This window comes from Ailuropoda melanoleuca, chromosome 13 (assembly GCF_002007445.2).
Source record: "Ailuropoda melanoleuca isolate Jingjing chromosome 13, ASM200744v2, whole genome shotgun sequence".
Lineage (NCBI taxonomy): Eukaryota > Metazoa > Chordata > Mammalia > Carnivora > Ursidae > Ailuropoda > Ailuropoda melanoleuca.
In genome coordinates, this window is record NC_048230.1 from 28,640,000 (window position 1) to 28,655,628 (window position 15,629).

The window sequence follows — 15,629 nt, forward strand, 5'->3', positions numbered from 1 at the left end:
GTGTGGACTATTTTGCCCTAGCAAGTTAGTGTGTAGGACCAAAAAAAAAAAAAAGGCTTGAGAAACAATATTTACTAGGCAGGTTTACTCCACAGCAACTTAGAGTGTGACATTTCTTTCTTAATACTACAAAAATATTTACTGACACCTACGGTAGGCAGGGAGTAAGTACACTTAAGAGTAAGTATTCCATGTACAACATGTAAAAGAAGGCAAGGACCATGTTTTTAACTCATCTTTATATGAACAGCACGCAACAGCAAAAAACCTAATCTCCATGCTAATAACAAAGGAGGCAAGACAAAGGAACTTTGGAGTTTGAGTCTGTGTTCCAAAAGATTCCATTAGGGGGCGCCTGGGTGGCTCAGTCAGTTAAGCGGCTACCTTTGACTCAGGTCATGATCCCAGGGTCTTGGGATCTAGCCCCGCATGGGGCTCCCTGCTCAGCGGAGAGCCTGCTTCTCACTCTCCTCCCAGCTTGTGCTCACTTGTGCTCACTTGTGCTCACCTCTGCTCTCTGTCACTATCTTTGTCTCTCTCTCTCAAATAAATTTTTTTTAAAAATCTTAAAAAAAAAAGATTCTGTTAGTTAAGTATAAGAATCTAAGTAAATCAACTAGCTCTCTGTGCCTTTATTTGTCACATCTGTAAAACAAGAAGATGGAACTATATAAACCTTTATGTTCCTTCCATATCCTAAATTCTGTTCTAAACTTATTTTTTTTTAAAGATTTTATTTATTTATTTGACAGAGAGCGAGAGAGCACAAGCAGGGGGAACAGGGGGACCAGGAGAGGGAGAGGGAGAAGCAGGCTCCCTGCTGAGCAGGGAACCTGATGTGGGGCTCGATCCCAGGACCCTGAGACCATGATCCGAGCAGAAGGCAGATGCTTAACCATCTGAGCCACCCAGGCGCCCCCTAAACTTATTTCTTATAGTCTAGACAGTTATGTACAAAGATTTTCTTTAAATTCTCTGAATGAAATTGCTTGTCTAATCATATTTTAATATTTTGGTTTCCCATTGTAAAGGGGGACACACATAAAGATAAACATTTTCAAAAGCAAAATAACTAAGAAAGTCAGGGTAAAGAATAGGAAATTCACTGAAGATCAAAGAAAAAGTTCAAATCTCAGCTGAAAGTTTCAGAAGACTTTCCTGCCTCCACTTTTTTTTTTAAGACTTTATTTATTTATTTATTTGACACAGAGGGAGACACAGAGAGAGAGGGAACACAAGTGGGGGGAGCAGAAGAACGAGAAGCAGGCTTTCTGCTGAGCAGGGAGCATGATGCTGGGATCATGACCTGAGCCAAAGACAGACACTTAACGACTAAGCCACCCAGGCGCCCCACTGCCTCCACTTCTAGGTGTTTTGTTCTTTCTTAACATTTTGTAGAAAGTACAGGTTGCATGTTAAATAATTTTCATAAGTATGAGAGCCTGTTTTCTCATACAGTGAAGATAAGTACAGAATGAAATATTAATGTAGAAATGAGTAAGTTGGTTCAGTAATTCCATTTCCAGGTATCTGTACCCAAAACACTCCTTAACATTTATCTAAAAAGAGATCTATACAGAGGTTCCTTGCAGCATAATTTATAATAGCCGAACATTGAAAAAACACTGATCAGTAGGGGAATGATGAGTAAAATGTGGCACATTCAAAATGTGGAATACTATACAGCAATTAAAATAAAAACCTGATGTATATGTAACTGTGTAATTATAAATTATACTGTATGTATATGTATAATTTAAATGTATAAAATATGTATAATTTAAATGTATAAAAGATGGATGGGCTATTAAAATATAATATTGAGCAAGAAACTGTACTGCAGAAAGATTCATACAGTACAATACCATCCTGTGCATTAAAGACTCAAAAACCATTCTATAACATCATGATGTATATTTATGTATATGTGTATTCACACATACACCTATGTGTGTATATACATGGTATATCATCTATATATCAAGAAACTTGAATAACTGTATTAAAATATCATTATTTCTAACTATGGTTTTCAAATGTGCTTTAATTTAAGGTCAGTGTTCCTAAATAGAAAAGACCATGCTGTTAAACAATTTCAAATGCTGCGGGCAGTACCATGGACAGTACCACGGACAGTACCACAGGCAGCACCATGGTCAGCAACACTGTCAGCCCCAAAAGGACAGGTGCCCTGAAAGTTTCATCCAGGAGAAAAGAAGGGCTATAAGGTTGAGAATGTTTTCTTATTTTATGATTAATAGAAATTTAATGCCAAAGACTAATAAAAATTATTTTTATAAGCAAAGAATGTTATAGGCAGTGCTTTGAATAAACAGACATTACAATGAAAGGCATACACTATAATGGTCAAAAACGTGTTAACTGGACATCAGTCTGTAATACTTAAATATGTAAATGATTCTTCTAGAAGATTCCTTCACACTAAAATCACTGACTTGACTAAAAAAAATTCTCACCTTACAGACAAATCTCCTGCTTCAGAATCTTTGAATTAGCACTCCCCTTCATACCACACGTTCTTGCCTACCTGTGCCCATATTGCTACTTACCCTGAACCAGCTGTACTCCTTTACGGCCACATCACTCAGGCCTCCAAACTCTTCCTTGCCTCAAGCTAACTCCACCTTAGTCCCACCTAATCACTTAGTTTTATAATTTTGCTCATTAAGTCTATTTGATTCACTTTTTTTAAAAATATTTTATTTTTTAAAGTAATTTCTACACCCAACATGGGGCTCAAACCCACAACCCCAAGATCAAGAGTCACATGCTCTATTAACTGAGCCACAGGTGCCCCTGCTTGATTTGCCTTTTAAAGAACTGAATTTACAATCAAGACAACAATTTCTCGTAGCAGAAGAATGCTTTAAATATAATTTAAGTCACAAAACACATTTCTCAACTCATTAAGATTTATAATCTTGAATTTTCATACCTTTCCACACAGAATTTATCTACATTAAAGGTTAAATTTAGGCACTCCCTTAACTATATTTAGAAAGATAAGTTTGAAGAAGTAAGAAGCCTACATTAATACACACCTATTTTCTCACTAGATTTAATAAGCATATATGTCTGTAAATAAGGAACCCTGGTTTCATGCACTGACCTACTTCACTCTGGGGCTGAACTCTTTCACTGTCTCAGCTTCTCACCAGGCTTCAGGTGAGGGAGTTAGAGTTAAGGGAAACACTTATGTCAGTGTTTCCCAAAATGTGGCTGAGTAATTACTTAACAGTGTTAAAAACACAGATTCATGAATCAGACTTCTCAAGGAAAGGGCCTGGGAATCTTTTTTTTTTTTTTTAAACTCTCCAGGTGTTTCTCCCAGGCAAGTGTGGAAAGCACTAATTATGTAACTCTCTCCACCAGCTACCCATAACTGAAGTAATTTCCTTTATTTTCACACCCAATCAAAGAAAATTAGCCTTCATCCTATTTCCACAAAGAAAAAAAAGATAACCTAAATATTTAACCTAAAAGATAACCCCAATATTTAAGTTCCCTCTAAAAAAAAACCCCACAAAAACTGAAAAAAACTCCACAAATTTACTACAAAAAGAAAACATAACATATAACTAAACAGTGCAGCATTTCAGCTGATAAAGTGTCTTCTCTCCCAAAAAATCAACCATGAACTAGAAAAAAATATATATAATACTTTAAAATGAATTAAATATCCTCAAAAGAGTACACAGAGATATAACAAAACATCTACAATTGGAAGATTAAAATGTAAGAACACAAATAGACAAAAGAAATGCAATTAGAGTTTATGAAACTCAGGAAGGAAACTGAAGAAAAAGATAAAATTATTTCAGAGTGAATAATAAATTACAAAGTGCCCACTGGAGAGTAGATTCAAATTGAAATTTAGTAAGATGCAGTGAAAGAAAAGGAAAACAACCAGATAACAAAAATAAGATTAAAAAAATTTTTTTTAAAGAACAAAGGGCCCCTGGGTGGCTCAGTTGGCTAAGCATCTGAATCTTGACTTCGGCTTAAGTCCTGATCTCAGGGTCGTGAGACTGAACCCGGGTGGGGCTCCACCCTCAGTGCGGAGTCTGCTTGAGATTCTCTCTCTCCCTCTGCTCCTCCCCCCCGGCTCATGCTCTGTATCTCTGTATAATGAATAAATAAAATCTTCTTTTTTTAAATCTTTAAAAAAATAAATAAAATAAAAAATCTTTTAAAAAAAAGAACAAGAAAAAAGAGGTTGAAACGGAAGGCAGGCACACAAGGACTAATATATATATAATTAGAGCCCCTAGGAAGAAAATCAAAACAATTGGACCAGAACTAATTTCCAAAACCATAATCTAAGAAAAATTTGGAAATAAGAGAAAACTTAAACCTGCATATTGAAATGACCTGCTATATCCCTTGGCCATTGACCCAGAATGACCAATTCCAAAAAATATCCTAGTAAGGATATTAGACTTGAAACAGAGAAAAATCCACAGGGCTCCCAGGCAGGAAAATTGAATTACTTAAAAGGTAACAAAATCAGACTGCCATCAGAGCTCTCAAGAGCATCATACAATGCAAGGCAATTGCATGCAGCATTTTCAAGAAATTCAAGAAAAGAAAACAAGCCAAGAAATTTATATCCAGCCAAGCTGCACTTGAAATAGCAAAGATAAAAACAGTTTGGATATGCAAGAACTTAATGAACACTACACACATATATACTTCCTGGAGGAATCTCCTAGAGCATAGGTTTTTATCCAACCAAGTAGAAACAGGCAAAAGGACCGATCATAATCATATAAGAGATTTAATTGTAGAGTTAAGACTAAAACAAGTATGGGGTCACGTGTGGAAGAATAGCATTTAAATATCATGCTTTGAAAAAGTAGAAAGAAACTAATATGTACAACTTGGTGACTATAGTTAATAATACTAAATTGCATATTTGAAAGTTGCTAACAGTAGATCTTAGAAGTTCCCATCACAAGAAAAAAACTACTTTTGTAACTATATAAGGTGATGGGTATTAACTAGACATGTTGTGGAGGTCATTAGCAACACATACAGATACTGAATCACTACGTTGTACACCTGAGACAAATATAATGTTATATGTCAGTTATACCTCAATTTTTAAAAATTTGCTTCTCCCACTCAAAAAAACTTTTAAATTTGAAAAAAAAAAGGAAAGAAAGCAACAAAACGGGAAGAGAAAGGGGGAGGTAGAAAATGATCATGAACTGTTGTATAGGCAACAGATGAGAGTCAAAAGGTATCACTTATAACTGACAGAACAGTTTTTGAAAAGATCAAGTAAGGAAAAAAAAAAAAAGAGGGGACCAAGGGGCTATGAGAGGTACAAATACAAAAGTAATCACTAAAACACACACAAAAAAAACACTCCTAAATACCAAAATAAAAATTTAAAAATAGCAAAGACGACATAACAAATAGAGAAACACAACTAAAATGTAAAATAACAGAACTGAGATCATTTATCAGTCATATCAATAACTGTGAATGGGCTTAATAGGCCTATTAGAAGAAGATTTCAAATTAGCTCATAAAGCAAACCCCAACTCTACACTGTATACCACAGACACACCTAAAACACAGAGATTAAGAAAGGCTAAAAGTAAAGAGATGGGCAAAGATATAGTGAGCAAATTAAAAACAATAAGAAAGCAAGGTTTTGATCCTGATAGCGAAGTATAATTTACAACACATTAAATTAGATAAAAGAGGACACTTTATGATGCTAGTAGCCACAATTCACATTAAAAATGTAACAGTTATGAATATCTACATACCAAATAACACAGAAACTACTATGTAAAATAGAAACTACAGGAGATGCAAGAAAAAACAGAAAAACACTAGGATTTTAACACACTACTTGCTCAGTGCAAGACAGGGCAAGTAACCACCAATAAGTAAGAATATAGAAGATCCAAACGGCATAATCAGTAAAGCAGAGCTTCCGTATATGTAACAAACACTACACCCTGACAACAGAGAATATACCTCCTTCTCAGTGCACATTCTTTCTGTGTGTGTGTGTGTGTGCGCGCATGCACATGTGAGATGAAAATGCTTGAGGGGCGCCTGGGTGGCACAGCGGTTGGGCGTCTGCCTTCGGCTCAGGGCGTGATCCTGGCGATCTGGGATCGAGCCCCACGTCAGGCTCCTCCGCTATGAGCCTGCTTCTTCCTCTCCCACTCCCCCTGCTTGTGCTCCCTCTCTCGCTGGCTGTCTCTCTCTTTCAAATAAATAAATAAAATCTTTAAAAAAAAAAAAAAAAGAAAAGAAAATGCTTGAGATCTACCCTCTTCTCAAAGTTTAGGTATACAATGCAGTATTGTTAACAATAGTCGCCATGCTGTACGTTCGCTCTCCAGAACTTATTCATCTTACATAACTGAAACTTTGTACCCTTTGACCAAACAACTACCCCATCTTATGTTTTCTTCAAAAATATCACCATCATCAAAGGAAAACAAAAAAGCTGAAGATTAGAGAAATGACAGCTAAGTACAATACACAGTCCTGAACTGGATCCTACACTGAAGGGGGAAAAGGCTGTAAAGGAAATAACTGGACAATTATCAAAACTGAATTATGGACTACAGATTAAAGTTTCAATGTTTATTTATATTAATGTTTCATTTCCTGAATTCAATTACTGTAAGACTGCATCTTTGTTCTCAGGAATTACATACTAAAGTATTAGATGTAGAGAGGAATGCTTTCTGCAACTTAATCTCAAATGGTTCAGAAAAAAAAAAATGTGTGTATGCAGGCATGTGTGTAGAGAGAAAAAGAATGAATTTTAAAAATATGATAATTGGTAAATCTGGGTAAAAGTAGTATATAGCGATTCTATTATTTTTGCAAACTTTTCATAAATATGAAATTTTTAGGTTTTTTTTTTTTTTAAAGATTTTATTTATTTATTTGACAGAGAGAGACAGCCAGTAAGAGAGGGAACACAAGCACGGGGAGTGGGAGAGGAAGAAGTACGCTCCTAGCAGAGGAGCCTGATGTGGGGCTCGATCCCAGAACGCTGGGATCACGCCCTGAGCCGAAGGCAGACGCTTAACGACTGCGCCACCCAGGCGCCCCTGAAATTTTTAGGTTTTAAAAGCAAGCAGAAAGGGGCGCCTGGGTGGCTCTGTCAGTTGAGCGTCGGCCTCCTGATTTCAGCCCAGGTCATGATCTCAGGGTCATGGCATTGAGCCCGGGTTGGGCTCCAAGCTCATAGGGGAGTCTGCCTGAAGATTCTCTCCCTCTGCCCCTCCCCCAACTCATGCACACATACTCTCTCTCAAATAAATAAATAAATCTTTAAAACATTTTTAAAAAAGAAAAGCAAGCAGAAAAAAAGCTCACTTAATTATACTTGCTTCTTCTTTCCTTCTCCTGCCGTACCCATGAAGTTGACATGAAACTATCTGACAAGAAGATTCATACCCCATTTTCTCAATTTGCCACAGTGCCTAAGAGATAATGCCAATTTTTGCTTTTTAGCTCCTTAGTTTATAATCCACATGTAGCTTAGTCCTTTTTTCCTCCTGAAGTCATAAATTGCTTTCTACTCCCTTCCCCAATGAACTACAATGACTTGATACATACTTTATTAAAAAAAAAAAACTACACCAATTGGTTAGCCTGGTGGCTCAGTTGGTTAAGCACTGGACACTTGGTTTTGCCTCAGGTCACGATCTCAGAGTCGTGAGATCGAGCCCCATATCAGGCTCCCCACTCAGTGAGGAGTCTTCTTGAGGATTTTCTCTCTCCCTCTCCTTCTGCCCTTCCCCTGCTTGCATGCATTCACGTGCTTTCTCTCTAAAATAAACAAATCTTTAAAATAAAAATTGTTTAAAAGTATACCATTTGCTTAAATACTGCCACTCTTTCCTTAACTTAAATCTGATTTATCTTTCCAAACAAACACAGAAGAAAACATAACTCAGTATACAGTAATACTGTATAATGGAATCACCAAATAATACCAATTATCTTCTTCAACATAACTTAAACTTTCAAGATTTATTTATTTGAGGGGCACCTGGGTGGCTCAGTCGGTTAGGCGTCTGCCTTTGGCTCGGGTTGTATTCCCAAGGTCCTGGGATTGAGCCCCTTATTGGCTCCCTGCTCGGTGGGGAGCCTGCTTCTCCCTCTCCCTCTGTCTCTCCAGGCTTGTGCACTCGCTCTTTCTCTCTCTCTCTCTCTCTCTTTCTCTCTCTCTCTCTCTCTCAAATGAATAAATAAAGTCTTTAAAATATATTTATTTGAGAGAGAGAAAGGGAGTACCCAAGTGGGAGGGGCAGAGGGAGAGAGAATCTCAAGCAAACTCCAAGCTGAGAGCAGAACCCAAGGTGCGGCTCAATCTCATGACCCAGAGATCACGACCTGAGCCAAAACCGAATCGGATGCTTAACCAACTGTGCCACCACCAAGGCGCCCTCAGCATACCTCAGACTGTAAAAAAAAATTATCATAGCCATAATTTCAGAAAGTCCTATTCAACTTAATTCTAGGCAAGTCAAACTATCTCCAAGATATTTTCCTTGACTCCTGAATTCTCCCCTTTCCTCACTATCCTCCACCCTGACATCAGAATCTTTTTTCAAGTTAGGATTTTGATGGGCTCATTCAGAAATCCTCAGGAGTTCTCAACTGTGTTTGAATAAAATCCAAAATTTCCAGTATGTACTTTTAGGCCCTCCACTAACTGCATACTCTCATCACTTAATAGAACTCATTCAGGCAAATCCTTTCAATCAGGCAAACATACTTCCTGAGCACTGCCTACGATTTGCTTGCTCCCATATGAATGCCTTTTATTGATACTATTGACTCATCTTAAGAGCCTTTCCTCCTTATCTCTACTATGTAATGCTTTCCCCCTACTTCATAATCATGCTCAAAACTCCAGCGCCTAAAAAGATTTCTCTGGCTGATTTTCCAGTCTCCAATCAACTCATCCACTCCTGTTCTATCTTAGCACTTTCACACAGAGCTCCCAATGGTAATATTTGTGCACTTATTTACCCTGTACACATTCTGTGAGCCACGAATAAGTGGATATTCTTTCCCCCATTAGACTGCAACTTTCAGGCAGAGTAGTAAGTCAAGCGGTAAGTACCATAACTACTTACTTTTCCATTATCATATATTTTACTAGTAACATAAACAGGATCAATGTTTAATGGCCTGACAACCACTAATAGGAAATTTTACAGATACCCACAACCACGAGAAAAATCATAAAGAAAATCTATATCAGGTAGCTAAAAAATATACCTACCTTCTATTTCTTGCCCAATAGAAAGTCCAGCCCATTTTCGCTGTAAAATAAAAGAAAAAAATTAGACACCTAAAACCAACTCCATCAAAATTAGAGAAATGAGGTAAAAAGGAATATCTATGAATTTCAGTACATATTCAAAGATCAAAACGTGGGTTAGTGTTGTGTGTTGAACTATGATCCATAAAAAGACACATTGAAGTCTTAGCCCCTGGCATATGGGAATACAACCATATCTGGAAATAGGGTCTTTGCATATACAATCAAGGTAAGATGAGGTCATTATCAAATTAGGGTAGGCGTAAGCCAATATGACCCGGTGTTCTTATAAGAAGAAATGGGGTGCCTGGATGGCTCAGATGGTTGAGAGTCTGCCTTCGGCTCAGGTCATGGTCCCAGGGTTCTGGGATCAAGCCCCGTGTCAGGATTTCTGCTCAGTGGGGAGCCTGCTGCTTCTCCCTCTCCCTCTGCTGTTCCCCCTGCTTGTGCTCTCTTGCTTTATCAAATAAATAAATAAAATCTTAAAAAAAAAGAGAGAGAGAGAGAAAAGATAGACACATGGGGAGAAAGTCATGTGATGATATTGGCAGAGACTGAAATGACACATCTACCAGTCAAGGAACATCAAGGGTTGTTGGCAACACCAGAAGCTAAGCATGGAACAGATTTTTCTCTAAGGCCTTCGGACAGAGCATGGCTCTGCTGACACCTTGATTTCAGACTTCTAGACTCCCAAACTGCAAGAGAATAAATTTAAGCCACCCACTCTGTGGTACTTTGTTACAGGAGCCCTAGGAAACATATTTATATGCTATAGTTCATATCCAACCATCTATATGAAACATACAAAGCTTGCCCTTGGGGCGCCTGGGTGGCGCAGTCATTAAGTGTCTGCCTTCAGCTCAGGGTGTGATCCCAGCATTCTGGGATCGAGCCCCACATCAGGCTCTTCCACTGGGAGCCTGCTTCTTCCTCTCCCACTCCCCCTGCTTGTGTTCCCTCTGTCGCTGGCTGTCTCTCTCTCTGTCAAATAAATAAATAAAATCTTTAAAAAAAAAAAAAAACTTGCCCTTGTACAATAAAACTGGTATCACAGAGTACCACACTATACTGCTCCTGAAGGCCTTCATAGTATCAGAAAATATTTCGGTGTTCTACGTGTACTATGGTTACTTATACTGTTTGTTGTAATATCTCAACAAGAAAGACATTCAAATCATGAAAACTAAATTAAAGCTGGTCGGCTAATCTAGTCTGAAAACCAAGCAGCCATTCTAACCATTAGATGGTCCTGATTACTCTTTGTACTAGCCAAAGAATATTCGGGCTTTTGCAACTAGACTTTAGCTTCTCCCAGGTCCAGACTGGTTACAATGGCAAGAATATACAGAGGCAGGCCAGATTGTGCTTAGGCAGGAATTCAGGACGGGCTTGGTATGGATTCAAAATTAGTCATTACTGGTAACACTTCAAAGAACAGTGGGAAAAATAATTTTTGGCTGAAAATCCACATTTTGTCTACTCATCAAGCAGTGCGGATTTGGGGGTGGATGGTGAAGAGGCTGCATTGTGAGTATGTGCAACACCTGCTTTCCCCTCTAGCTCTCTTATCACAGTTGCTTCTCCCTCCTCTCTGCCTTTCATGCCCCCTTCTGTAATATCCCATCTCACTTCCGGCCAATGAGAAATTTAGCAGCATGGTGGGTAAGTCCAGACTTTGAGTCAAAAAGCAGCCACAAACAGGTTCTATACTTCAATCCCAAAGACAGACTCAAAGGATGAAAGTAATAGTATCTATCATATGGGGTTGTTCTGAGAATTAAATGAGCTAAAATATGCAAGTATACTTAGAATAGCACTTGGCCTATTGTAAATATTACGTAATTTTTTTTTTTTTTAAAGCAGAGAGACAAGAAGAAATAATTAGAAGCCCCTTTTCTGGCCACCAGAATCCCAGCTCTGCAAAAGTTGACAAACTCTAAAATATCCCAAACATGTGATGTGTAAAAACAAATGTGAAAAGTAGTCCTGATAATCAAGAGGCATCCAAATACAGAAAAGGGGAATTGTGAGTAAAGATCTCCCATAATTTTTGAGGGCTTCAAGAGACCTTTAATAGATCCCTAAAGAGTGTTTGATCTCTTTCCTTCAACCTCCAGGGAAGTGAATCAATGCTTATTAGCATACTAGAAGGCAGGGGTTGCATTACATTGCTGAGGACCGTGGGATCAGCAGCACAAGTAAGATAAGGGAGAAAAGGATACAGACTAGTACTGCAATGCTCCTCAATTATGTATTAAGTGCCTGCAACAGTGCAAGGCAGTTTTCCCGCCACAGAATCCACCAACAATTATAAATGTAATCATAATCCTTCCGCTCTTCAGGAAGCCCAGCAAGTTACATTGTAATTTGAGATAGTAACTACTCGTATCATATTCATTAGCGTGACATCATTGCACTTTAAAAATCACTATTATATGATGTCAATTTTATAAATTTTTTTAAGATTTTATTTTTTATTGGACAGAGAAAGAGAGAGTACAAGCAGGGAAAGCAGCAGGCAGGGGAGAGGGAGAATAAGACTCTCGTGGAGCAGGGAGCCTAAAGTGGGGTTCAATCCCAGGACCCTGGGATCATGACCTGAGCTGAAGGCAGACGCTCAACTGACTGAGCCACCCAGGCGCCCCTATAAATGTTATTTTTATATATTTTCTGTTACCCTATGAGTTAACATTAAAAGAACTTGAGACTTTATCTGATAGCTAACTGATATAACCACCGAATTTTTTTAAATTAGGGGAAAAAATCAAGGCAATAAAAAGGCAAACACAGTAAAACTGGCAATTAAGAATGTCTCTTTAGGGGTGCCTCGGTGGCTCGGTCGGTTAAGCATCTGCCTTCAGCTCGGGTTATGATCTCAGGGTCCTGGGATTGAGCCCCGAATTGGGCTCCCTGCTCAGCAGGGAGCCTGCTTCTCCTTCTCCCTCTATCCCTCCCTACTGCTCGTGCATGCAAGTGCTCTCTCTCTATGTCTCTCTCTCAAAAAAATGAATAAAATCTTAAAAAAAAAAAAAAAAGAGTGTATCTTTAGGGGCACCTGGGTGGTTCAGTCAGTTAAGCATTCAACTCTTGATCTCAGCTCAGGTCAGGATATCAGGGTTGTGAGATAAAGCCACTGTGTGAGGCTCCGCACTGGGCATGGAGCCTACTTAAGATTCTCTCTCTCCTTCTCCCTCTACCCCAACCCCTTTAAGAAAGAAAAGAATGTATCTTTAAGTTCCTTATATAAATACCTAGACATTTTTCTTCCATATGAATCAATACAGTTCCAGGATGATGCTTGCTTTAAATGAATTGATTTTTCTAGGACTTTCAAGAATGGAAGAGAATAAATTAGCATCTGAGTTACCTGAGGTAAGCTGAATGCAATGCTCCCTGGAACCACGGATGGATGGGTCCTCAATGTAAATGTGTACCTGTGGTTGGGAGAGGTCCTCACGATCACATGCCTTAAAGACAGAAACATAGTTAATGCTCCATGTCAAAGGAAATAAAAAACATCAATTCCACTGCATGTGTTCATTTCCAACAACTGATGCTTGATGAGTACCAGGTGGAAACATGGCAGAGAGTTTGACAGTCCTGAAGGAACAGAACCACAAATTTCATTTCTTAAAATGGTCAAGAATGCAAAATGTTTTCCAGGCATAACCTTCGGCCAAGCACACACCAAGGAGACTCAGGATCAAGTTCAAAAGAGTACATACCAGTCAAAATATCAACACTATTATATTTCCAGTTTACATAAAACTGAAGACAATGATTTAGAGTTCTTGATATTAAGTAAAAATTAGATAAATTTCCTCTCCTGGGAATTATTTCATACCCTCAACAGAATAAAGGGAGGAGAACCAAAGACAGAAGGACCAGGATATAACAGTCCAAAAAAAGTTAGTTTTAGGACTAGTCATTAAATCTCTGTAGGCTCTCACAATAGTTGAAACAGTTGCAACCTACAAAATTAAAAAGATGGTAAAAATAAAAAATTGTCACAAAATATATCAGCTTTCATATAGATATCAGTATTTATTATTTCAAAGCATTTTGTGCTAATTCATTCTGCTCAGAAGTTACCCATATATAGATAAAATATAGTCACCTCATGATAACCTCCTACAACGAGAAATTGCCAAGGACTGTGTGTGTGATGAAACCTTCAAACTCTATTTTGCAACAGCACTATCTGTTTTAAAATCATCTTTTAGAGGGGTGCCTGGAGGGCTCAGTCAGTTAAGCATCTTCCTTCAGCTCAGATCATGATCCTGGGGTCCTGGGAGCAAGTGCCAAGTTGGGCTGCCTGCTCAGCGGGCAGGCTTCTCCCTCTCCCTCTGCTCCTCCCCCCCACTAATGCTCTCTCTCTCACTAGCTCACTCTCTCAAATAAATAAAATCTTTTTAAAAATATCATCTTTTAAAATGTTACGACTTTTGAAATATTAACGGTTGATGTTTCTATACACATCATTCTGCCACTAGAACACAAGTTCCTTACATCTGCTATATTTCAAGTAACTCCATCATGAGTACAGTGAATATCTGACAAATACAAGAATTCCATAAACAAATTCTCACACTGATTATCTATACCCCAGTTTATAAACAGAAAGTTCTGTGTTCAACTTAGCATCAAAGAGTTTTTAGGATAAGAAACAATATTACTGCAATCATGTAGTGCAGCCCCTTACTCTGAAGCTGAAAGCTACAGATAGTTGGCGATTCTAACTTTGTAAAACTCCTGGATTTTACAGATAGCTTTTTTTTTTTTAAAGGCTCAGTTAAAATTCTGCCTTATTGTTCCTTATTTCCCTAGTCTGCCTTCTGGAGGGGCTCCTTTATCTCCTTACCTCTACCAGCCTCAGAAGCATATAGGTGGCACTGAACTTGGTAGTGGGGTTTTTAGAAATTTTGGCAGTGGGTGATGTGAATTGGTTAAAATAAATGACAACAAAAGAATACTTATAAATAAATACTTATACTTTGTTGTGCATCTTCCAATTTTCATGTCTCTTAGATTATCATAGTAATAATTATCAAAATAGCTAATATTTATTGAGGGCTTATTAATGTGCAAGGCACTGTTCTAAATGCTTTGTGTAAGTCAATCTGCCCAACTACCCTGAGGAAGATATTATCATCATCCCCATTTCACAGATTAGGACACAGAGGCACAGAGACGGTAGATAAAACTTATCCATGGTCATCCAGTTTGTAACTGGCAGAGCCAGAATCCAAACTCAGACAATCTGACTGCAGAGCCAAAATCCTAATGACTATGCTATATATGATTTATATAACCAGTATGTTTAGTTCTGCTAAGAAAGTTGATAAAAATAAAGATTATATATAAAAAGCTATATATGATTTTTAAAACATATTAATCAAAGTTTAATATAGTAAAAACTAAAATACATAACACTCCCACCTCTTCCATTTTCCAACTCAGCAAGAGTAATTAAAAAATTATTCTCAAGTTTCCTAAAAAATAAGGGCTCTCTAGAAGTTTCTAAAATACCACTTGGCAGGTTAGGAGAAAACAAAGTTAGATACTCACTGGCCAGGCTGGAAATCCTTTTCATTCACAACTGCACAGTTGGTTAAAGATAATTCATCTGTAGGACATCTTGCAGCTTGCATACTCTATAAAAATCAATGATTAAGAAAATAAAATTATGTCATCTCAAATATTTTTTAAAAATTTACTTATTCAAGAGAGAGAGAGCACAAGCAGGGGGAGCAGCAGGCAGAGGGAGAGGGAGAAGCAGGCACCCCACTGAGGAGGGAGCCAGACATGGGGCTCGATCCCAGGACCCTGAGACCATGACCTGAGCTGAAGGCAGACGCCCAACCAACAGAGCCACCCAGACGCCCCTAAGTCATCTTTCATAACCTTAAAGAATAGTTTATGCCTCCTGTTCCTCTATTCCTCATCACCTGTAGTAATTACCTATAGTTTTTGACTCCCTGCATTCCGTCCTCTGTGGTAACAGCAAACCCTTCCTTTGGGAAGCTGTTCCTTCCCCATTCCATATGCTTCCGTGGGCCTGCCAATCACAGCACATGTGCAACCACAGATTCTATTTCATCCGTGGAATTTTATACACGCATGTGCCAGGAGAAGGACACTTTCCCTGGCCTCACCACTGCTCTACAAGAGTGAGACTATCACAGAGAAAGCCAAGGTAACAGAGACACAGACAAACAGACACCTTGAAATATAGTTCTGACCAAGTTAACTAACCAAGTTAAAGCCCTTGAGATGAATACTGAAC

The 15,629-nt window shown here is 38.3% G+C and overlaps 1 protein-coding gene across 1 annotated transcript in view; it reads right to left on the reverse strand.

The window, feature by feature from the left end:
- The window catches only part of NSF (N-ethylmaleimide sensitive factor, vesicle fusing ATPase), a 117,403-nt gene extending 102,409 nt beyond the window's left edge, over positions 1-14,994 (reverse strand). The window contains exons 1-3 of the mRNA XM_019809479.2: positions 14,912-14,994; positions 12,711-12,810; positions 9,302-9,341 (exon numbers count right to left, since the gene is read on the reverse strand). Coding sequence (XP_019665038.1) covers positions 9,302-9,341; positions 12,711-12,810; positions 14,912-14,994 — 223 coding nt within the window. The remainder of the gene's footprint in view (positions 1-9,301; positions 9,342-12,710; positions 12,811-14,911) is intronic.
- Positions 14,995-15,629: the final 635 nt, after the last annotated feature.